This window comes from Taudactylus pleione, unplaced genomic scaffold (genome assembly GCF_031769625.1).
Source record: "Taudactylus pleione unplaced genomic scaffold, aTauple2 ptg000683l, whole genome shotgun sequence".
Classification (NCBI taxonomy): Eukaryota; Metazoa; Chordata; class Amphibia; order Anura; family Myobatrachidae; genus Taudactylus; species Taudactylus pleione.
In genome coordinates this window covers 831789-857599 of record NW_028285085.1, presented here as the reverse complement: position 1 = coordinate 857599, position 25811 = coordinate 831789, and the positions used below count along the sequence as shown (strand labels likewise).

At 46.6% G+C, this 25811-nt stretch overlaps 1 protein-coding gene across 2 annotated transcripts in view; it reads left to right on the top strand.

Annotated features, from left to right (window-relative positions):
• LOC148477911 (transmembrane protease serine 4-like) overlaps positions 1-25811 on the top strand; it is a 98933-nt gene that overhangs the window by 40495 nt on the left and 32627 nt on the right. For both annotated transcript variants that reach the window (XM_088456000.1, XM_088455998.1), the window contains exons 2-5: positions 1613-1658; positions 3629-4045; positions 14578-14730; positions 14838-14964. In XM_088456000.1, coding sequence (XP_088312126.1) covers positions 1613-1658; positions 3629-4045; positions 14578-14730; positions 14838-14964 — 743 coding nt within the window. The remainder of the gene's footprint in view (positions 1-1612; positions 1659-3628; positions 4046-14577; positions 14731-14837; positions 14965-25811) is intronic.

The window sequence follows — 25811 nt, the reverse complement described above, 5'->3', positions numbered from 1 at the left end:
TAGAGGTCTTAGAAATCAGAGGTCTGTTTTAATATACATAATTATTTACAGTAGCAGGTGCCTTATTCCTTATAATACACAATTGTTCCTAATGATTGCTGAAGTAATGTCATCAGAATTCACAGTTGCTACAGATGTCATTTGCAGGGATATATAGTATGCTAGCTGGGTTCATACCTTCAAACCATCCCAATTTTGGAGGGATGGTCCTGCTTTTCAGGCACAAAGCCCTTAAATCAGGACTGTTGAGCTAAAATCAGGAGTTGGGAGCTATAACATATAATCAAGTGACATTTTAATAGAGTAGCTTTATAGTTATTACCAGAGGCGGCTCCAACATTTGTAGTATAGAGGGGTTCCCCCTGCAGCAGCCCGGCTGCCTCCAGTACTCTTCGGCTGCTGCTAGGTGCATTGTGCAGGCGTATTGCATCTGCCAGGGCCCGCGACTAGTGCAGAAGCACTGGCAGTACCAGGGGGAGCAAACACCTCCCCTGGGACTGCCTGTCTGGCTGTGATTAGCACTTCTAATATGAAGTCACTGCCAGTGTCTGGGAACACTCACTGGGAGTCGCAGATTATACAGCCCCTTGGTAAAATTGGCCACTGTTTATTACCGAATGCAACCTTTGCACTGACTATTCTCAATTTGTGCCTCTCCCTCTCATTATTATTATTATTATTATTTCTTTTTAAAGCGCCACACAATTTCCCCAATGCTGTACAGGCAATATTCAGGTAACAGGGAAAATGCATACATCAAATGTACATTAATGTAATCTGACATCATTGGAATAATACAAAGCAAGTAACCAACAAATTAGGTAGGAAGCAGACTCGGTTGGCAGACTCACTATGGACGGGATGTACTAAGCATCGCAGCCGCGGTATGTACCTAGAATATTGCAAAGGACGGCTCTCCCAATAAGAGCTGTCCTTTGCGATGACTCCGGACAGAGGGACCTGGCTTTAACACCCAGAAGTCCTTCTGGTGTCCTTCTGCGCATGCAAGGGTCGATGAGTCACGGGGAATGGAAGGCAGTTCAGTACTCAATGAGACTGTAAGTAATGAAGGGCAAGAACAGACAATTGCTGAAGGGGATTATAAAATAAAGAGCAGGGAATGAGGGCTTACTTGCTAAGGAGATGGGTTAAGACATTGCAGGTGAATCTGGTAGAAGAGATGGGCAGGGGATGAGGGAAGAGTGGAGATTTAGGAGGGATGATAGGCTTTGGTGACAAGGTATGTTTTGACTCTTTTGAGTGAACGTTTGAAGATAGAGAGACTGGCAGAAAGGATCACACAGAGTGAGTTCCAGGTGAGGGCTGTAGATCGGGAGAGGAGTATAGGGAGCCAATGAAACAGGGTGCAGAGGGGGAGGACTAAAGTAAGCTACAGTGACTTGTGAGGAGATAGTTGTTTGTCAGAGTTGCTGAACAGTTTTACCTGTACTGAAACTTATCGGCAGACATTTCACAGTACAGTTCATGTTATCAGTTGGCTGCTGTTTTCCGCACTCAATAGCAATTCGCCTGGCAGGCAATAATTGTAGGAAATAATGTCAGTAGCTGGAGGAATGCTCTGATAGTCTCTCTTCTGTTTTTACTTCTGCAGAATCCAGGAGATGAAGCAGATATTGCATCTCCTCTGAACAGAACAGGTAAGAGCAGCAGAGGCTAGGGTGCTCATTTCTGTAACTGGTTATAGACAAACACAGTAGAGATCATTTGCAACGTGCATATAATGTGTTATACAAAAAGGCACTTATCAGGGTTGTCTTATGAGGGAAGGAGACCTGTGTGCTGTGTCAGAGGCCCCCAACTCCCTCGTGCCAGTGCAGTTACATGGTAGGGTCTACCATGCATGTACATATCTCCAGGAAAATGACGCCAGCACCATTTTCCCGGTATCCTCTTCTGAGGCAGCCGCAGCACTGAGCAAATATATTGAATGGGTGCACTCATTGCAGATACGTCACTGGCACTGGTATGCCTGGATAATCTGTCAAATGCATTCAAGGTGCAAGCCTAACTACAGTACCACTCTCAGGAGATGCCTCAGCCTAGCACCACAATTACATGACTCATGACAGTGTGAGGATGGCAGGTCAGTCATTATTAAATGTGGCTATTTTCCACGTGTGAAACTTTTCATTACATTGCTTGGGGTACACCTGGACCCTGATAATGAATATAATGAATAGACCCCTAAAGGTGGTGTCAATAGTATGTATTGTCAGTTGGCAAATATGGTTACAAATAAATGTGCAAACTCATTTTCCCTAAACATTATCCTCTAATAAGTCAGACATGTTACATATAGGTGTGTATGCATATCCTACATAGTATATGGGATACGTCAATATCCCTGCAAAGGGGATGCCGGCGCGTAGAATAACGGAGCCGAAATCCCGACACCTGTCAGAATTCCAGCGCCGGAATCCCATCCGCCGGCATTACAAAGGTAAGTAACGAGGTTAGGGAGAGGGTTAGCATTAGGGTTTGGGGTTAGGCACTAAGGGGGGAGGGTTTGGTTTAGGGTGCGGAGAGGTAGAGGTTAGGTTTAGGCACTAGGGGGGAGGTTAGGTTTAGGAACCGGTGAGGGAGGGTTAGGGGTGGGGAGAGGGGGAGGGTTAGGATACCTACCGACAGTTGTCGGTATACTAACCCTGTTGGGATGCCGGCATCGGGATTTTGGCCACCAGGATCCTGAGCGCCATCATCCCGTTCCCAACTCTAGTATATACCTCACTGCTTCTGTTAATTTTGTGGGACTCCATTCTTCCTCAGCAATCAGCAATCACATGCCCAGCACATACCTCCCAACATTTTAATATCCCAAGGAGGGACAGGCGTGGTTCATGGAAAAGGGGGTGGAGCCTATGGAAAACTGGGCGGAGCTTCGCGGCTTCCCCCATTTTCATCACTTTGGGGGCGTGCCCACTTTTCTACGAGATGCTGGGCAGCCCCCAGTCAGTCCGTACACAAGAGAAAAGATGCCGTGCGCATGCACACGGCATCTGTTCTTCTCCTGCACACCCGCAGCGGTTTGTGCACTCCCCAACTACCCCCCCCACCATGGGACACTGCGGCCTTCGGGTAGGACAGCGGGACAGTCCCAGAAAAACGGGACTGTCCCGCTGGATGAATCCTCCCATGAAGCTGCTGCTATTGCTCTCCTCCATGAGTCAGAGAAGCATGTGATGAGCTCCACCAATCAGAGCCTAGCACATGCCTCTGTGACCTTTTGCGGTGTCTCATGGGACGTAAACTGCAGGGTACTATTCCAGGCACCCTGCTAGCCAGAAGCAAGGGCCATGGAGCAGTAACTGTGCCGCCCACAGATTCCTGCACTCTGTGCCGCGGCATCGGCAGCACACCCCTAGTTTATGCCCTGCATATTGTGCGTGTTTTTTGGCTACGCAACTATTTTATTTAGCAGGATATTAATGTGTTAAATTCATGCTATTTTAACCTAATTCTTTTTTAGGCGATTGGTGTCCAAATTCTTGAATCTAAGCCTTAATCTTCCCTAGTTTATATCAATTTGCTACGTGTTTCATTTCAGCGCAAGTAACATTCAGTCTGCCTTAACTTTGCCTTTCACGCTCATTAATTACTGCTATTTTAGGTGCCAGAGATGGAGGTGGAGTTTCAGTGCAACCAACAAGACCATCACAGCCTGCTGCCATTACAACTAGTACTCCTAGTGGCCGACCCACAGGACCCACCACTGTCATTACAGGACCCACTCGTGTTCCAGCTCCTGTAAACACACCTCCAGGTCCTGCCCATCCTCCTGTTTCTAGGCCTGTAGGTCCCACTAGAACTCCTGGCCCTGTACGAGGTACTCCAAGACCTAATCCAGGACCTAATGCAAGGCCTAATCCAAGACCTAATCCAAGACCTAATGCAAGGCCTAATCCAAGACCTGGCACTGGAGCTCATCCTGCAAATTACAAACGAATTTCGGTACTCAGAAGATACTGTGTCCCAGTTACAACACTGATACTTGTGTTGGCTTCACTTGTAGTCATAGCTATACTGAGTAAGTGGAGACGGAAATAGTTGTTTATGTATGCATATGAGGCAGTGCACATTGATTTTGTTCACTTTGAACATGCTCAGACAGGAAAGGAAGATTCAGCTTCCATTAGAAATGGTTTCCCTTAGTATAACAATGATCTCAATAGAATGGAGTCACAGCTTAGTGGGAGCCAGGAGGAGGGGAGGGGGGGCTCCCACTAAGACAGGTATGGGGAACCTCTGGCCTTATAAGGCCCGCAGAATCATTTGGTCAGGCCCTCTGAGCTTTTTTCTGCTAGCCTCATCTGGCTAGCAGGGTGCCTAGAATGTCACCCTGCAGCCAGAATCTATGCAGCAGTGCCACCTGGAGTATCTTTAGGATGCTTCAGACAGTCACACCGCTACCCTTACAGCTCCCTGGAGCATCCTCAGGATCGCCTCCAGGCATTGCTGTAATCATTGGCATGTGACGTCACAAGGAGGTGGCGTGGCCTGCATTGGGCCCGCAAATAATGTTATATATATCAAAATGGCCCTCGGCAGAAAAAAGATTCCCCGCCCCTGCACTAAGATTATTGGTTAAGCATTTCAGGGGCATGGACAATTGTGTCCCAAATTTTGACTACCCTGACATATTAGTGGGCTCTCATCCCAGTCCAGACCTGAGAGGTGCCATGGGATAGTACCACTTCAGGGCAGAGAGCTTTCACTTTGGGAAACAGGGAAAATGGTGTGCGGTAAAGGCACTTTATAGGATGGGAATCTAAGACATGCAGTCAAGTACTGCATACAGTTCACATCTTCCATCCTAGCAGAATCTGGATCTCAATCAGAGGCGGTCGTTAGATGCAAGCGGTCGCTCTGAACGAGGGCGGCTGCTTGCGTCTTGTAGTGCCGCCTCTTGGTCGATCGCTAAGCTGTGGGTTACCACCCACAGCTCTAGCGACCAACCAGGGTGATGGTCGCCATGGTCAAGACCATGGCGACCATCGGGGCTTGCGACGAGACCCTAAGGTTGGGTCTCGGCACTCGCAAGCCCCAGGGAGCTTCCTGCTCTGATCGAACAGGAAGCTCCCCGCTGACATCACTGCTGATGTCAGTGGGGCCGCCCCATACGGCAAGCGTTCCTTCGGGAACGCCTCCGTTTGGCCAGCCATGCCCCCTGCCCGCCTCCCAAACGGGGCGAGTTGTCTCTCACCATCGGCAGCTTGCCCCCTTTGGTACGAGACCCCTAGCGACGGAGCGCCCGTCGCTAGCCGGGTCTCGCACATGCGCATGTCGGAGCCGGCTCCGACTTGCACATGCTCAATGGGGGAACATCGACCCGGTTGCAAGCGCTCAGCGCTTGCGACCGGGTCTGAATGACCTCATCAATCCCTATAACTGTACCATTTGTGTTTCCTGAGAGCTCACTACTCTCACAAGCTCTTAAAAAGATCAATTCAGGAGCATTTTTAATAGCAAAGGAGTGTATCCCTATAGAAAGACATTGGTGATGTGCAACACTAGAAAAGTAGCCATTCGTAGAAGATGGAAATTAAAGACCTCCTATAAATGAATAACTTATTTAATACATACATACATACATACGAGTGTGTTTATATATATATATATATATATATATATATATATAACGGGTGAGCGGGTTCGGATTTCTGAAATCTGAACCCCCCCGATCCGAGTCAGGCTCGACTTTTCCCGCCTGACTCGTATCTGAAATCGAGGCAAAATGTCATCATCCCGCCTTCCAGGTCTCGCGGGTTTTGGATTCTATATAAGGTACCCGCGTCGGCGCCATTTTCTCACTCGGCTGTGGACAGTGAAGAGGGAGGGTGGGAGTTAGGGCTGGCTGGGCAGTGTAGTGCAGTGTAGTGTTGTGCTGCTGTTGTCCATAGGGGCTGTGTCCACTCCCCCAAAGTCCATAGGGGCTGGCTGTGTTGTGCTGTGCTGCTGTTGTCCATAGGGGCTGTGTCCACTCCCCCAAAGTCCATAGGGGCTGGCTGTGTTGTGCTGTGCTGCTGTTGTCCATAGGGGCTGTGTCCACTCCTCCAAAGTCCATAGGGGCTGGCCTGACTGTGTTGTGCAGTCAGCTGTCCATAGGGGCTGGGTCCACTCCAAAGTCCTGTGCAGTGTCCCAGTCCTAAAGGGGTGCTGTAGTGTTGTCCAAGGGGTGCTCTGTCCATCAGGGGTGCTCCCCCAAGTGCAAAAAAAAAAAATATTTTTTCTGTGTTTGTGAATTGTTTGCGCAGTAGCCGCACGTGCATCAACAAAGTAGTGCCAAGCGTGCGCCTGTGTCATAAGTAAAGGGCCAGCTGGCTTGACCGTTAAAGGGTGCTGTAACCGCCAAAGTGCGCTCCATACAAAATAAAAAAATATTTTCTGTGTTTGTGAATTGTGTGCACTGTGGCTGCACGTGCATCAACAAAGGAGCAGCGCCAAGCGTGCGCCTGTGTCCCATAAGTAAAGGGCTGGCTGGCTTGTCCGTTAAAGGGTGCTGTAACCCCCAAAGTGCGCTCCACAAAAAATAAAAAATTCTTTTTTTTTCTGTCTTTGTGAATTGTGTGGGCTGTAGCTGCACCTGCATCCTCAAAGCAGCAGCGACAAGCGTGCGTCTGTCTGTTTAAGGGTGGTGTAACCCCCAAAGTGGGCTCCAACAAAAATAAAATATTTTCTTCTGTGTTTGTGAATTGTCTGCACTGTACGTGCATCCTCAAAGCAGCAGCGCCAAGCGTGCGTCTGTCTGTTAAAGAGTGGTGTAACCCCCAAAGTGCGCTCCACAAAAAATAAAAAATTCTTATTTTTTTTTCTGTGTTTGTGAATTGTGTGGGCTGTAGCTGCACGTGCATCAACAAAGGAGCAGCGCCAAGCGAGCGCCTGTGTCCCATAAGTAAAGAGCCGGCTGGCTCATTTCTTAAAGGGTGGTGTAACCCACAAAGTGCACTAGTCTCCAACAAAGATAAAAAATTATTTTCTGTGTCTGTGTGCGCCTTAGCCGCATGTATATATCAATATAACCTAAATGGAGGACCAAACTTTCTCCGATAAAAATAAAATAGGGAAAGATCAAGAACCACTTCCTCCTAGTGCTGAAGCTGCTGCCACTAGTCATGACATACACGATAACATGCCATCAACGTCGTCTGCCAAGGCCGATGTCCAATGTCATAGTAGAGGGCACATACAATCCCAAATGACAAAGTTCAGGAAAATGACCTTAAAAAAACATTTAAATCATCTGAGGAGAAACGTAAACTTGCCAATATGCCATTTACGACACGGAGTGGCAAGGAACGGCTAAGGTCTTTCCCTATGTTCATGACTAGTGGTTCAGCTTCACATGATGATGGAAGCCCTCCTCCCGCTAAAAAAATCAAACGAGTTAAGCTGGCAAAAGCACAGCGAAGAACTGTGCGTTCTAAGAAGATATCACAAATCCCCAAGGAGAGTCCAAGTGTGGTGGCGGTTGCGATGCCTGACCTTCCCAGCACTGGACGGGAAGAGGTGGCTCTTTCCACCATTTGCACGCCCCCTGCAAGTGCTGAAAGGAGCACCCACAGTCCACTTGCTGATATGCAAATTGAAGATGTCACTGTTGAAGTACAACAGGATGAGGATACTGGTGTAGCTGGCGCTGAGGAGGAAGTTGGCGAGGAGGATTCTGATGGTGATGTGGTTTGTTTAAATTAGGCTCCGGGGGAGACAGTTGTTGTCCGTGGGATGAAAAAGCCCATCACGGTCATGCCTGGGCAAAAGACAAAACATTCCACCTCTTTGGTCTGGCAATATTTCTATCCAAATCTGGACAACAACTGTCTTGCCATATGTACCATATCTAAAGGTGAAATAAGTAGGGGTAGGGACGTTAACCACCTAGGAACATCCTCCCTTATACGGCACCTGCAGCACGTTCATAGAAAGTTACTGTCAAGTTCAGAAACTTTGGCTAAGACCGTAAGCAGTCCAGGGACACCTAAATCCCGTTGTCCTGTTGTATTCAAGCGCCTGCAAACCACACCGTCAACTCCCTCCTCGTCAATTTCCTCCTTAGTCAGGATTGGAAGTAGTCCTGCAGGCCATGTCACTGGCATGACTGACTCTCCTATCCGGGATTCCTCCGGAGGATACTGCGTTGCTACGCTTACTGCTGCCATTGCTGCTGCTGGGAGTCGTTCATCATCCCAGAGAGGAAGTAGGAACACCACTACTTTTACTAAACAATTGACCCTCCAACAGTCCTTAGCGAGGAGGATGAAGTACGACGGCAGTCATCCTGAAGCAAAACGTATAACTGAGGCCTTGACTGCTATGTTGGTGTTAGACGTGCGTCCGGTATCCGCCATTAGTGCAGTGGGATTTAGACAATTGATGGAGGTAGTGTGTCCCCGGTTCCAAATCCCGTCTAGATTCCACTTCACTAGGCAGGCGATACCGAGACTGTACAGAAACATCAGAAAGTGTCCTCAGTGTCCTGAAAAAGCGGTTCTACCCAATATCCACTTAACCACGGACATGTGGACAAGTGGAACAGGGCAGACTAAGGACTATATGACTGTGACAGCCCACTGGGTAGATGTATCACCTTACGCAGCAACAACAGCAGCATCTCAGAAACGCCAGCTCGTTCCAAGGCAGGCTACGCTGTGTATCACCGGTTTCAGTAAGAGGCACACCGCCGACAACCTCTTAGAGAAACTGAGGGAAATCATTGCCCAGTGGCTTACCCCACTTAGACTCTCCTGGGGATTTGTGATATCTGACAACACCACCAATATTGTACGGGCATTACATCTGGGCAAATTCCAGCACGTCCCATGTTTTGCTCACACAATAAACTTGGTGGTGCAGAATTTTCTGAAAAGCGACAGGGGCGTGCAGGAGACGCTTTGGGTGGTCTGAAAAATTTCTGGCCACTTTCGCCATTCAGCGACTGCGTGCCGAAGACTGGAGCACCAGCAAACACTCTTGAACCTGCCCCGCCATCACCTGAAGCAAGAGGTTGTGACGCGGTGGAACTCAACCATCTATATGCTTCAGAGGATGGAGGAGCAGCAAAAGGCCATCCAAGCCTATACATCCAAAGGAGGGGGTATGCACCTGACTCAAGCGCAGTGGAGAATGGTTTCCATGTTGTGCAAGGTTCTCCAGCCCTTCAAACTTGCCACACGTGAAGTCAGTTCAGATACTGCCAGCTTGAGTCAGGTCATTCACCTCATCAGGCTTTTGCAGAAGCAGCTGAAGAAAGTGAAGGAGGAGCTAAGACGGAGCGATTCCGCTCGGCATGTGGGACTTGTGGATGAAAGCTTTCATTTGCTTTGCCAGGATTCCAGGGTGGTCAATCTGTTGAAATCAGACCACTACATTTTGGCCATCGTGCTTGATCCTAGGTTTAAAGCCTATGTGGTTTCTCTCTTTCCGTCTACACAAGCCTGCAGAGGTGCAAAGACCTGCTGGTGAAAACACTGTCAGCTGAAGCGGAACGTGACACGTCAACAGCTCCTTCTTCGTTTTCTCCCGCAACTGGGGCTGCCAGGAAAAAACTTAGGTATCCTAAGCAACCCACTGGCAGTGATGCAGGGCAGGCAGGACCAAGTTTGGACATTTGGTTCGGACTGAAGGACCTGGCAACAATTTCTGACATGTCTACTGTCACTGCATATGATACTGTCACCATTGACAGAATGGTGGAGGATTACATCGGTGACAGCATCTAAGTAGACAGCATCCAAGTCAGACAGTCCGTACCTGTACTGGCAGGAAAAAGAGGCAATTTGGAGCCCGCTGTACAAACTGGCTCTATTTTACCTGAGTTGCCCCCCCTCCAGTGTGTACTCCGAAAGAGTGTTTAGTGCAGCCGGGAACCTTGTCAGCGAAAGGCGTAGGAGGTTGCTTCCACAAAATGTGGAGAAGATGATGTTCATAAAAATGAATTATCAACTCTTTCAGGGAGACCAGCCTCCAGAACGTACAGAGGAACCTGTGGTGGTGGATTCCAGCGGGGACGAATTAATACTCTGTGAGGATGAGGATATACACAACACTGAAGAGGGTGAGGAATCGGTGGATGAGGACGACATCTTGCCTCCGTAGAGCCAGTTTGTGCAGGGACAGATTAATTGCCAGCTTGTTTTGTGGGGGCCCAAACGAACCAATCATTTCAGCCACAGTCGTGTGGCAGACCCTGGCGCTGAAATGATTGGTTTGTTAAAGTGTGCATGTCCTGTTTATACAACATAAGGGTGGGTGGGAGGGCCCAAGGACAATTCAATGTACTGTTTGGGGCCTAGTTTTTCAAACTGCCATCCTGTCTGCCACTGCAGTGTCACTCCTAGATGGCCACGTGTTTGTGCTGCCCACACGTGTCGCTTAGCATAGTCATCCAGCTACCTCGGTGCAACCTTTTGGACATAAAAACACTATTGAGTGGAAATTAAGGTTATTGAGGTTAATAATAGCATAGGAGCAGAAAAACCCACAAACACGTGGCCCATCTAGGAGTGACACTGCAGTGATACTGTCAGTGGTGACAGTATCATATGCAGTGACAGTAGACATGTCATAAATTGTTGGCACGTCCTTCAGTCTGGACCAGATGTCCAAACCGGCCCTTGACTTATGACACAGGCGCACGCTTGGCGCTGCTGGTGTGTTGATGCACATGCGGCTACTGCGCATACATTTCGCACACAAACACAGAAAAAAAAGAATGGTTTATTTTTTGTGGAGTGCACACCCTTTAACAGACTTATGGGACACAGGCGCACGCTTGGCGCTGCTCCTTTGTTGATGCACGTACAGTGCACACAATTCACAAACACAGAAGTAAATGTTTTATTTTTGTTGGAGCGCACTTTGAGGGTTACACCACCCTTTAACAGACAGACGCACGCTTGTCGCTGCTGCTTTGAGGATGCAGGTGCGGCTACTGCGCATACATTACACACACACACACAGAAAAAAAGAAGATTATTATATTTTGGTTGGAGCGCACTTTGGGGGTTACACCACCCTTTAACAGACAGACGCACACTTGTCGCTGCTGCTTTGAGGATGCAGGTGCGGCTACAGCCCACACAATTCACAAAGACAGAAGAAAAAGAAGAATTTTTTATTTTTTTTGGAGAGCACTTTGGGGGTTACACCACCCTTTAACGGACAAGCCAGCCACAGTGCACACAATGCACAAACACAGAAAATAATTCCTCCACCATTCTGTAAGTGGTGACAGTATCATATGCAGTGACAGTAGACATGTCAGAAATTGACATTGTTGGCACGTCCTTCAGTCCGGACCAGATGTCCAAACCGGCCCTTGACTTATGACACAGGCGCACGCATGGCGCTGCTGATGTGTTGATGCACGTGTGGCTACTGCGCATACATTTCGCACACAAACACAGAAAAAAAGAATTGTTTATTTTTTGTGGAGTGCACTTTGGGGGTTACACCACCCTTTAACAGACTAATGGGACACAGGCGCACGCTTGGCGCTGCTCCTTTGTTGATGCACGTGCAGCCACAGTGCACACAATTCACAAACACAGAAAATATTTTTTCATTTTGTTTGGAGTGCACTTTGGGGGTTACACCACCCTTTAACAGATGAGCCAGCCGGCCCTTTACTTATGACACAGGTGCACGCTTGGCGCTACTTTGTTGATGCACGTGCGGCCACAGTGCACACAATTCACAAACACAGAAAATAATTTTTTATTTTGTTTGGAGTGCACTTTGGGGGCTACAGCACCCTTTTAATGGTCAAGCCAGCCGGGCCTTTACTTATGATACAGGCGCACGCTTGGCGTTACTTTGTTGATGCATTTGCTACATACGGCTACTGCGCCCACAATTCACAAACACAGAAAAAAAATATATATTTTTTTGGAGTGCACTTCGGGGGAGCACCCCTGATGCATAGATCACCCCTCTAGGACTACAGCCTTTATGGGACACTGCACAACACAGTCCAGCCAGCCCCTATAGACTTTGGAGTGGACACAGCCCCTATGGACAACTGACTGCACAACACAGCCCAGCCAGCCTCTATGACAGCAGCACAACACAGCCCAGCGAGCCCCTATGACAGCAGCACAACACAGCCCAGCCAGCCCCTATGGACAACAGCAGCACAACACAGCCCAGCCAGCCCTAGCTCCCACCCTCCCTCTTCACTGTCCACAGCCGGAGTGAGAAATGGCGCCGACGCGGGGACCTTTTATAGAATCCAAAACCCGCGAGATCCGGAAGGCGGGATGATGACGTTTTGCCTCGATTTCAGATCCGAGTCAGGCGGGAAAAGTCGAGCCTGACTCGGATCGGGGGGGCTCAGGGGGGGCCGGATTTCAGAAATCCGAACCCGCTCATCCCTAATAAATAAATAAATAAATATATTATACTTACTGTATATATAAAAAAAACTAGCAAAAGAGCTTTAAGAGTCACTCGCCAGACTTTATAAGAATATACCTTTAATACAACATCAGTGAGGATGTTATACATCAAATATAGTATGCCCTGTCAACATTATAGGGTAGATGTGCTAAGCTCTGGAAAGTGATAAAATTGAGAGTGATAAACTACCAGCCACTCAGCACCTAACTGTCATGTTGGAGGCAGTGTTTGAAAAATGACAGTTAGGAGCTGATTGGTTGGCAGCACTGGCATAACTACCGTAGGTACGGCTGCTCTGGAGCCTGGCCATCCCCGTGCACCTACGCTGCCAGGCCAGCCGTGGTCGCTCCTTCAGCATGTATTGGGCAGGGCAGGCACATGTGCCCTCCCGGTTGGCTCTGGCTCCGGCTCTCCTCATTGAATGATACTGGGAGGAAGCATGGCCGCCTCCTCCCGGCATCAGTCAGTGAGGAGAGATGGAGCCGACTGGAAGAGGAGGTGTGCCTGCCCTGCGCAGCACATGCTGAAGGCGCGACCACGGGCAGTAGCGCATGCAGGAGGGGTTTCTGAGTCCCCAGAAACCCCCCTGACAAACTCGAGAGCAGGCATATAGCTCTTAAGCCCCGATTCGAGGGTCATTCGGGAGGAGGCGAGAATTGCATCATTTGGCTACGCCCCCTCCCGACTGACCCACGAATCGCGGCAGTTTCACGCTAGGGGGAGGGGCCTAATGACATGGTGCCAGCCTTCCAGATCTGCAAGGTAAGGATGTGTGTGTAATGTATATATGTAATGTATATATGTATGTGTGTTTAATGTATGTGTCATATGTATGTGTGTGCATATCTATGTGTGTATATGTATGTATATATATATATATATATATATATGTGTGTGTGTGTGTGTGTGTGTATATATATATATATATATATATATATATATATATACACACACACGGTATATGTTTGTGTGTGTGTTAGTGTATGGGGATTGGTGTGGAATAACGCCGGCAGCAGTGAAGATTCCGACAGCTGTAAAGGTAAGGACTAACTAACCTAACCCCCCCCAACCCTAACCCTCCCTTAGGCGTGCCTAACCCTAACCTCCCCCCCCCCCAAGTGCCCAACCCTAACCCTCCCTTAGGCGTGCCTAACCCTAACCTCCCCCCCCCCCATGTGCCCAACCCTAACCCCCCACTGTAAGTGCCCAAACCTAACCCCCACTTCCCCGCAGCCTAAACCTAAGTCTCCTGGGGGGGGTGCCTAAACCTAACCTACCCCCTGGGTTGCCTGACTCCAACCCCTCCTTCCCATAGCCTAACCCTCCCGGGAGGCAGCTTAACACTAAATCCCCCCCCCTCCCCGGAAGCCCTTAACCTAAGCCTCCCCCCCCCCCCCCAGACTGTCCGCGCCTGGCTTACCTTCGGTCAGTATGCCAGGCGTCGGGCTCCCGGCATAGGTAAAATTACAGGCTTCAGGATTTCGCCGCCTGTCATTAGACACCTGCCGGGATTAGACAGTCGGGAAGCCGTCGGTCGGCATTTCAACCGTCTGCTTCCTGACTGCATCCCTGTGTATGTAAACCACCCTGTAAAAATCCTGTGTTTGCCCCTGATGGAGCAGAGCCTCTACTGTAGAGGTAAGTCAACGACGGGAGGGAGTGCGGAGGGGAAGGAGGGTTTGCCGGGGACCTAGGGGGGCACGTGAAATTTGCTATGGGGCCACCTATGTCAAGTTACGCCCCTGGTTGGCAGTTTATCTCTCCAACTTATCACTTTCCAGAGCTTAGTATATCTGCCCCTATATAATGCAGCCAAAACTATAAATATTTGTAAAAAATAAAAAAAAAACCTGTAGTTGGACCCAGAAAACCTTTTGGAGAACTTTCATGATTGTTCCTATGATCAGGATTCCGTAGGTTAATGTTCTAGTTGTGAAGGCAAAATACATTTGGGTTCTTTTTTAATGGATGTATTGTGCACATTCAACTATTTTAATAGCCTTAAGTATACTTCAGAGAACAGTTATTTATCATTATTAGGAAATAACATTTTGTTATTTTTTTTATTTTAACTAAGATTCTCTCGGATTGTTTTCAAAATAATTGGTTGTGTTATTAGTATGTTGTTTAATTTTAACGATTTTATGTCATTCTATTTCCTTACAGTTAAAGTGGTCCTTGATAATTACTACTACTTCTGTAGCAAATCAGTTAAATTTATTCCATTGGACAAGTGGTGTGATGGGCAGTCCGACTGCGCCAACGATGAAGACGAATTGCGTTGCGTGCAGCGAGTAGACTTCAGAAACAATTCCATTGGTGAGCATTGCCCGCTGTGTGTTTGTGTGAAGGTCAAAGCTGCATACCTATTATTGTACTGTATATAATGACATTGGGATGACCAGCTAACTGTTCTTGTGCCACAGTCAGGGTATCAGATGCAGACTCCATTGTGCAGATCCTTACATCCTCCGGAGGATGGAGCTATATTTGTTTTGATGGCTTTGACGCCGCCAGCGCAAAAGCTGTATGTGCACAGCTGGGATACTCCAGGTATGTTATTTTTACTACACTGTGCTCATCAGACATTTTGGGGAAGTTGTACTATGGGTGATGGTGACGATGCCTGTAATGCCAGGCCGGCAGTTGATACTGGCTCACCTGGTACTCAGAGTGTAACAAGTGACGACTGTCGGTGCCATAACAAGGCTTTAATGTGCCCTGTGCCGCCCCGCCCGCTTTGCGCATGATGTTGCACATAGGGGGCGGGGCCAGCCAGCACTCGTAGGCACGGCAGTGCAGCTGTATACATGGCAGGGTGCCTACCTGTATCATCCAAAGAACGCTGTGGGCGGCACTACTGCATACGTGCCAACTCTCCCTCATTGTCAGGGAGATTCCCTGAAATAGCAGCAATCTCCCCCTTTATGTAGCTGTTATATTAAAAAAAAAAGAGATATATACATTTAAATGGGATCATTTGTATCATTTTCCTGCATTGGTTATAAAGCACAATGATACCTATGGCTACATGCATTTTCTGAGAAGTATCAGTGTGTTTTCATCAACAAGTAGATCTTACTAGCTGCTTAGGACACGCCTCTCAGATGTAACAGGACATGCCTACTTTACCTCCGCGCTCATAGGTGCTGCTTTCACAATCTCCCTGAAATACTTTTTCAAAAGTAGGCAAGTATGCACTACCACAGAGTTACTGGCTGCAGGCTACAATTCCAGGCACCCTGCTAGCCAGAAGCAAGGGCCATGGGGCAGCGATCGTGCCACCTTCAGAGCCCTGAGCTCTGTCTAGCGACACCGGTCACATACTGGGCCGCCATCAGGGTGGGGCTACCGGGCCCATAGTCCCGAGCCCAGAGAGAGCAGGGGCCCGGGTTGCAGTGGTGCAGAATCAGATATGCACCGGCAGCCAGTGAGAAACAGCATTGCCGCCGGCACTCAGATGTACGTCACAGCGCTGGCCGCATTCAATCACAACTCGCAGACCAGCAGCGGCCGCTCCTGATTGGCTGCCGGTCCGTGAGCTGTGATTGGCTCGTGGCCCGTACCATATATATGAAGTGCCGTCAGCAGCGCTGTTTATTTCTCCAGGTGCATACTGCAGGAGCAGAGACAGCCAGGCGCTTAGGTCCCGGAACAAGAGGGTATTCCACCTCAAGCTCAACGACCCCTATAGGACGGTCCAGATGGTGAGGAGTGGGCCACACTAGGAGTGTAACACTGAGGATGGGGGCATCACACTTAGGGAGGTGGAGGGGAGAGGAGACAGTATTGTGATGGGGGGGGGGCCTGCCTATTTTCTCTGTACCGGGCCCCACAATTTCTGGTGGCAGCCCTGGTCACGTACCCCTAGTTATGGCCCTGATGACATCAAGCGGTAATGTGATTCGCTGTGGCCTTCACTAGGCAAAGTTGTCAGTTAGATGAGACACAGACATATATACATTTATATATATATATAAATGTGTGTATATATATATATATATATATATATATATACATACATAATTACATATACACTATATCAATATACAGTATATATGAGTCACAGACAGAAGCCCGTATTCAATTAGCCACGAATAATTGGAATCCGCGAAAATGCAATGTAATAGGCAAAAAAGATTTGCCTCTGATTAGGTGGAGAAAAAAAGTGCAAAATTGGTAATTTGGGGGGCAAAGGTGGGGAAACCACTCAGCACCCTTCAAGACAGCCCCCAAAGGATAACTGCGTAAAAAAAACGTAGAAAAATTTGAGGAACACCCAAAAAAAAAACCACTTTGAAAATGGGGGTGAATAAGTACAAAGTGGGGGTACAAACTTAAAAACTAGCGAAATAGACTTTTGGGAGGTCTGCAAGTATGGGGGAGGTGTTTTTTTTGTTTGCAGTTGCTTGCTTCAGGTACGTTTTTTAAGTTACTTTAGCGACTTTAAACCATGCTTGCACCCATTTTCCCCAATTCAGTCAGCAGGAGAAACCTTATCGCATACGTGAAACTAATTGAATATGGACCTGAATATGGACCATAGTATGTATAAAATAAATATATTCAATACTGTGCAAAAGTTTTAGGTAGGTGTGGAAAAAATGTGGTAAAATAAGATTATAGAAGTGTTAATAGTTAATTTTTTTGCACAAAATGCAAAGAGAATGAACAGATTAATAAATAGCCTACATCCTTTTGGATTAAATGAGAGCATTAGCTATTTTTTTTTTTATAAATTAAGCAATTGAAACGCACATGGAACACCATCAATTTTTATTGTGTCTCTAGAAAGATTACGTTTTATAACCCAGTTACACTGAGGGCCTGATTCAGACCCGGACGCAAGCGCTGAGCGCTCGCAACCGGGTCGATGGTGGCCCAGAGCGCATGCGCACGACGAAGCCGGCTACGTCATGTGCATGCGCGAGACCCGGATAGCGACGGGCAATCCGTCGCTCCGGGTCTCGTACCCATGTGAACGCCTCTGTTTGGGGGCGGCCCCACTGACATCACGAGTGATGTCAGTGGGAGAGATTTCGGCGCTGTTAGAGCCGAAATCTCTCTGGGGCTTGCGGCAACGAGACCCTACCACAAGGTAAGCCCAATGGTCACCCACAGCTATGCCAGAGCGTTCGGCTCTGAATCGGGGCCTTTGTCCACTATTCTTTGGAAGAATAAAATTATATATATATATATATATATTAGGGGTGTGCACCGGCCACTTTTCGTGTTTTGTGTTTTGGTTTTGGATCTGGATCTTTCTTCGTGTTTTGGATCTGGATTGGTTTTGCCAAAACCACCCTTCCGTGTTTTGGGTTCTGGGTTTTGTGTTTTGGATCTGTATTTTTTTGAAAAAAAGCATAAAAACAGCTAAAATCACAGAATTTGTAGGTTTTTCTGCTCCTATGCTATTATTAACCTCAATAACCTTAATTTCCACTCATTTCCAGTCTATTCTGAATACCTCACACCTCACAATAGTGTTTTTATGTCCAAAAGGTTGCACCGAGGTAGCTGGATGACTATGCTAAGCGACACGAGTGGGCGGCACAAACACGTGACCCATCTAGGCGTGAAACTGCAGTGGCAGACAGGATGGCATTGAAAAACTAGGCCCCAAACTGTACATAATGCAAAGAAAAAAAAGAGGTGCAAGATGGAATTGTCCTTGGGCCCTCCCACCCACCCTTATGTTGTATAAACAGGACATGCACACTTTAACAAACCAATCATTTCAGCGCCAGGGTCTGCCACACAACTGTGGCTGAAATGATTGGTTCGTTTGGGCCCCCACAAAACAAGCTGGCAATTAATCCGTCCCTGCACAAACTGGCTCTACGGAGGCAAGAAGTCGTCCTCATCCTCCTCATCCACAGATTCCTCACCCTCTTCAGTGTTATGTACATCCTCATCCTCACAGAGTATTAATTCGTCCCTGCTGGAACCACAGGTCCCTCTGTACGTTCTGGAGGCTGGTCTCCCTGGAAGAGTTGATCATTCATTTTATGAACATCATCTTCTCCACATTTTGTGGAAGCAACCTCCTACGCCTTTCGCTAACAAGGTTCCCGGCTGCACTAAACACTCTTTCGGAGTACACACTGGAGGGGGGGCAACTCAGGTAAAATAGAGCCAGTTTGTACAGGGACCTCCAAATTGCTTCTTTTTCCTGCCAGTACAGGTACGGACTGTCTGACATGCCTACTTGGATGCTGTCACCGATGTAATCCTTTAACAGACAGACGCACGCTTGTCGCTGCTGCTTTGAGGATTCAAGTGCGGCTACAGCCCACACAATTCACAAAGACAGAAAAAAAAAAAGAATATTTTTATTGTTTGTGGAGCACACTTTGAGGGTTACACCACCCTCTAACAGACAGACGCACGCTTGTCGCTGCTGCTTTGAGGATGCAAGTGCGGCTGCATCGCACACAAGTCACAAAGACCGAAAAAAAAGAACAATATTTTAATTGTTTGTGTAGAACACTTTGAGGGTGTCACCACCCTTTAACAGACAGACGCACGCTTGTCGCTGCTGCTTTAAGGATGCAGGTGCGGCTACAGCCCACACAATTCACAAAGACAGAAAAAAGAAGAAGAATATTTTTATTGTTTGTGTAGCACACTTTGAGGGTGTCACCACCCTTTAACAGACAGACGCACGCTTGTCGCTGCTGCTTTGAGGATGCAAGTGTGGCTACATCGCACACAAGTCACAAACACATTAAAAAAAATTTTTTGATTTTTTGGAGCACTTTGAGAGTTACAACACCCTTTAACAGACAGACGCACGCTTGTCGCTGCTGCTTTGAGGATGCAAGTGCGGCTACAGCCCACACAATTCACAAAGACAGAAAAAAAAAGAACAATATTTTAATTGTTTGTATAGCACACTTTGAGGGTGTCACCACCCTTTAACAGACAGACGCACGCTTGTCGCTGCTGCTTTAAGGATGCAGGTGCGGCTACAGCCCACACATTTCACAAAGACAGAAAAAAAAAGAACAATATTTTAATTGTTTGTGTAGCACACTTTGAGGGTGTCACCACCCTTTAACAGACAGACGCACGCTTGTCGCTGCTGCTTTGAGGATGCAGGTGGAATCTAGACGGGATTTGGAACCGAGGACACACTACCTCCATCAATTGTCTAAATCCCACTGCACTAATGTCGGATACCGGACGCACGTCTAACACCAACATAGCAGTCAAGGCCTCAGTTATACGTTTTGCTTCAGGATGACTGCTGTCGTACTTCATCCTCATCGCTAGGGACTGTTGGAGGGTCAATTGTTTAGTAAAAGTAGTGATGTTCCTACTTCCTCTCTGGGATGATGAACAACTCCCAGCAGCAGCAACAGCACTAGTAGGAAGTGGTTCTTGATCTTTCCCTATTTTATTTTTATCAGAGAAAGTTTGGTCCTCCATTTATGTTATATTGATATATATACGTGCGGCTAAAGCGCACACAAACACAGAAAATATTTTTTTATTTTTGCTGGAGAGTAGTGCACTTTGTGGGTTACACCACCCTTTAAGAAATGAGCCAGCCGGCTCTTTACTTATGGGACACAGGCGCACGCTTGGCGCTGCTCCTTTGTTGATGCACGTGCAGCCACAGTGCACACAAGTCACAAACACAGAAAATATATATTTTTTTGGTTTGGAGTGTACTTTGGGGGTTACAGAACCCTTTAACGGTCAAGCCAGCCGGCCCTTTACTTATGACACAGGCGCACGCTTGGCACTACTTTGTTGATGCACGTGCGGCTACTGCGCACACAATTCACAAACACAGAAAATTATTTTTTTTTTGGTTTGGACTGGAGTGTACTTTCGGGGGTTACAGCACCCTTTAACGGTCAAGCCAGCCGGCCCTTTACTTATGACACAGGCGCACACTTGGCACTACTTTGTTGATGCACGTGCGGCTACTGCGCACACAATTCACAAACACAGAAAATAATTTTTTTTCGGTTTGGACTGGAGTGTACTTTGGGGGTTACAGCACCCTTTAACGGTCAAGCCAGCCGGCCCTTTACTTATGACACAGGCGCACGCTTGGCACTACTTTGTTGATGCACGTGCGGCTACTGCGCACACAATTCACAAACACAGAAAATAATTTTTTTTTGGTTTGGACTGGAGTGTACTTTCGGGGGTTACAGCACCCTTTAACGGTCAAGCCAGCCGGCCCTTTACTTATGACACAGGCGCACGCTTGGCACTACTTTGTTGATGCACGTGCGGCTACTGCGCACACAATTCACAAACACAGAAAATAATTTTTTTTTTGGTTTGGACTGGAGTGTACTTTGGGGGTTACAGCACCCTTTAACGGTCAAGCCAGCCGGCCCTTTACTTATGACACAGGCGCACGCTTGGCACTACTTTGTTGATGCACGTGCGGCTACTGCGCACACAATTCACAAACACAGAAAATAATTTTTTTTTTGGTTTGGACTGGAGTGTACTTTCGGGGGTTACAGCACCCTTAACGGTCAAGCCAGCCGGCCCTTTACTTATGACACAGGCGCACGCTTGGCACTACTTTGTTGATGCACGTGCGGCTACTGCGCACACAATTCACAAACACAGAAAATAATTTTTTTTTTGGGTTTGGACTGGAGTGTACTTTCGGGGGTTACAGCACCCTTAACGGTCAAGCCAGCCGGCCCTTTACTTATGACACAGGCGCACGCTTGGCACTACTTTGTTGATGCACGTGCGGCTACTGCGCACACAATTCACAAACACAGAAAATAATTTTTTTTTTGGTTTGGACTGGAGTGTACTTTGGGGGTTACAGCACCCTTTAACGGTCAAGCCAGCCGGCCCTTTACTTATGACACAGGCGCACGCTTGGCACTACTTTGTTGATGCACGTGCGGCTACTGCGCACACAATTCACAAACACAGAAAATAATTTTTTTTTTGGTTTGGACTGGAGTGTACTTTCGGGGGTTACAGCACCCTTAACGGTCAAGCCAGCCGGCCCTTTACTTATGACACAGGCGCACGCTTGGCACTACTTTGTTGATGCACGTGCGGCTACTGCGCACACAATTCACAAACACAGAAAATAATTTTTTTTTGGGGTTTGGACTGGAGTGTACTTTCGGGGGTTACAGCACCCTTAACGGTCAAGCCAGCCGGCCCTTTACTTATGACACAGGCGCACGCTTGGCACTACTTTGTTGATGCACGTGCGGCTACTGCGCACACAATTCACAAACACAGAAAATAATTTTTTTTTTGGTTTGGACTGGAGTGTACTTTCGGGGGTTACAGCACCCTTAACGGTCAAGCCAGCCGGCCCTTTACTTATGACACAGGTGCACGCTTGGCACTACTTTGTTGATGCACGTGCGGCTACTGCGCACACAATTCACAAACACAGAAAATAATTTTTTTTTTGGTTTGGACTGGAGTGTACTTTCGGGGGTTACAGCACCCTTAACGGTCAAGCCAGCCGGCCCTTTACTTATGACACAGGCGCACGCTTGGCACTACTTTGTTGATGCACGTGCGGCTACTGCGCACACAATTCACAAACACAGAAAATAATTTTTTTTTTGGTTTGGACTGGAGTGTACTTTCGGGGGTTACAGCACCCTTAACGGTCAAGCCAGCCGGCCCTTTACTTATGACACAGGCGCACGCTTGGCACTACTTTGTTGATGCACGTGCGGCTACTGCGCACACAATTCACAAACACAGAAAATATATTATTTTTTTAGCACTTGGGGGGAGCACCCCTGATGGACAGAGCACCCCCTGGACAACACTACAGCACCCCTTTAGGACTGGGACACTGCACAGGACTTTGGAACTGACTGCACAACACAGTCCAGCCAGCCCCTATGGACTTTGAAGTAGTGGACACAGCCCCTATTAACAACAGCAGCACAGCACAACACAGCCAGCCCCTATGGACTTTGAAGTAGTGGACAACAGCAGCACTACACTACACTACACTACACAGCACTAACTCCCACCCTCCCTCTTCACTGTCCACAGCCGAGTGAGAAAATGGCGCCGACGCGGGTACCTTATATAGGATCCAAAACCCGCGAGACTCGGAAGGCGGGATGATGACGTTTTGCCTCGATGTCAGATCCGAGTCAGGCGGGAAAAGTCGAGCCTGACTCGGATCGGACTCGGATCGGGGGGGCTCGGGGGGGTTCGGATTTCAGAAATCCGAACCCGCTCACCCCTAATATATATATATATATATATATATATGTATTACAAAAGGGAATTTCCTATCTTGTTATCCTAAAGACAATAATATCATGAGCTGGCGTAATAGAGTTGGATTCTTATCATTTATGATGAGTTAATAATAAATTATGATGGAATCGTGGATTTTTATATTATTAGACAACACGATATTTGTATCATTATAAATGAGGAATTTTTATTGGGATTATTTAATTGTAATCTTCACTCACAGATTTTCACTTCATTTTATTTAAGGATAAAATTTGACACATGCTAATTTAAATTTTCACCTTATTCTCACTATTAAAATTTTCTTATTAATATTATGTTGATATATATATATACTACTTATTTACCTCACTATTATTTCCTTACACTACTAACACTTATTCATACCACTATAAAAATAAATGCAAGAAAACTGAGAAAAAGGGTAGTGTATGGGTGCACTGGTCGAGTAGTATATGATAAATTACTAAAAATTTACTTTTATTAATTGGTAATTAAAATACATATAGTCCATCTAGAGATTTGTGGATGGCGAAGTATTAAAATTGAAGATTAAAGAAAGAAAATAGAATTTAAAATAATATGCCATGGGTTCCGTCACCTAATTGGGCAGAATTATTATTCTCCTCTGAAGACGTCAACTATTTTGTCTGTAGATACAATTATGCGTTTGTGTTATTCAGATGATTAAATCTCTTCTATATCTATGTGGCTCATATGAATAAATATTATATTACGCAATTTCTGTTGTCTCATTTATTTATGTGCTATGGACAGGAGACCCCATGATAACCATATGCTGCAGGTGGATGTTATTAGCAATTGCCAGCACAAATCCGCTGAATAGATAATGGCAATCTTCTATTATCAGGTTGCATCAGAATGTTGCAATCTGAATTCACTCTACAGTATCAATAATAATGTATCAGTTTACCTTTGCTATATAAATTGCTACACTCTTATGCTGGCCATACACGCTGCAATTATCGGGACGATCCGCCCGATATCGGCGGATCGCCGCGTAATTGTAGCGTGGGGGGGGGCGACCGAGGGTTAAATATTGCTCGGTCGGGCATGCTGGACTGTCGGCCGCATCGGGCAGTGTATGCCCAGCACGGCCGACAGACAGACATTTCCTGTGTTCCTTCCTACGGAAGGAACAGGGAAATGTCTCCTCCCCCGGGGGCGGAGCACAGATGTCGGGCTATACACTGTGAGATTTCTCTCACAGTGTATGCCAGCGACATATGCGGCTGGCAGCCGGCCAGATAAAATGTCTGTCGGTCTGACAGACATTTTATCTTGCCGTGTATGCCCAGCATTAGTGTGTCAGTCAGGGATATCTCTATCTGTTTGTGTTGTCTCTGTCTGTTCTTAATCTTGCTGCACTCTTATGGGTCTATGTACTAAGCAGTGATAAGTGACAGAGTGAAAAGTGATAAGTCTGTGATAAGGTGCCAGCCAATCAGCTTCCAACTGTTATCTCACAAGCTGTGTTTGAAAAATGACAGTTGGGAGTTGATTGGCTGGCACTTATCACAGACTTATCACTTTTCACTCTGTCACTTATCACTGCTTAGTATACATTTTCTTCATTATAAATAATTAATTTTTAATATGTATATAGTGTCAGTTAAGTTATCTGTCATTCTTTACTACGGATGCACGTACGTGTGTTTTGATATTCACATATATTTATTTCTTGTAAATGATCTCATTTTGTATGTATCTTGAAGTATATACAGCTCATGTAAATGTACTATTATTGATATTAATATACATGTTTATATATATATATATATATATATATATATATATATATATATATATATATATATATATATATATATATATATATATATATATATGTCTCTATATTTCTTATTCTTTGTTCACTGCAATTAATGAACAATCTTATTACAAAGATTACCTTGAACAGGGATATTTAAAGCACTTAGGCCCTCATTCAGAGCCACTTGCAAACAGCAGTACGCTCGTTGCGTTCCGATGTTGACTAACCGCGCATGCGTCGGTGTAACACTGCGCATGTGCGTACGGCAGATTGCGAGTTTTTTGGGTCTCGTTCGTCAAATAGCGTACAGGAAGTGACATGTCAAATGTGATTGACAGAACAGGGCGTTTTTGGGTGTTGACGGGGGTGGAGATGGAAAAACGCAGGCGTGGTGAGGCGTTTTTGGGGCGTACATACATTAGCAGATGCGAGCGTAAAATGTGTTCGGACCGACTCATACGTCACTGGATGATCCTCTTTCCCTTCAAAATGCTCGCACAGCTTAGGGTCTGGATTACTCGACCACATTGGCGATGGCCTTCTCCTCCGTCCGGGACTCCACAATGTTGTTGCGATTAATCGCGGGTGGTCAGAAAAGCAATTAGTGTTGGATTGAAAACCGGCTTGGTATGTGTTTTGAAATCAGTTTTTGGGGATAGCACAAAAGCGTACGCAGGTGGAAATCATAGCTGCTAATGTCAGGATGACACAATCAATTTGCGTACATTTGTGGGGGTTTATTTTGGCCTCAATTTGGTGGTTAGGGCCTATTGTAACAATAATGTCATCATGTTTTAATTTTCTCACCTTTTTTATTTTTGCCTGTTGAATTTGCCTCGTTATGTGATTTTTTAAACGTTCCTTAAAGAGCCCTTTTTTTAAAAAAAAATTTTTGTTTTTTTTTGCAAGTTTTTGCCTTTTGGGCCAGGATTAAATGTAACCCATTTGTACAATAATGTCACAATACAATGTCAGATTTTTGGCGTAAATTTATTGGTCAAACAAAAACTAAAATAATAAAAAATTTGGGGACATCTTTTTTTGGCAAAGATCATTTCCAAAATCAAACAAATTGGCCCAACATAACTGTAGACATAAACGTACAACAAAAAATTAAAAACATTTCACAAGAAAGGAGAGGGAAGTTTTGACCAGAAAGGAATATGAGCCAAGCACAGAAGGAGTGTGGGAAAAGTCGCCATTGCTGTCACCGTTTTTTCACCCGTTTGGATGGGGGAGGGAGGGCGCCAGACCGGGTCCGGGATGTCATCGGGCTGGCCTGTCCAGAGGCAGATGTTGTGGCCTCTGGACTAGGCACAGGGCTAGGCACATTTGGAGGATTGGCTGATGTTGTGCCAGAGGTGGAGGATCC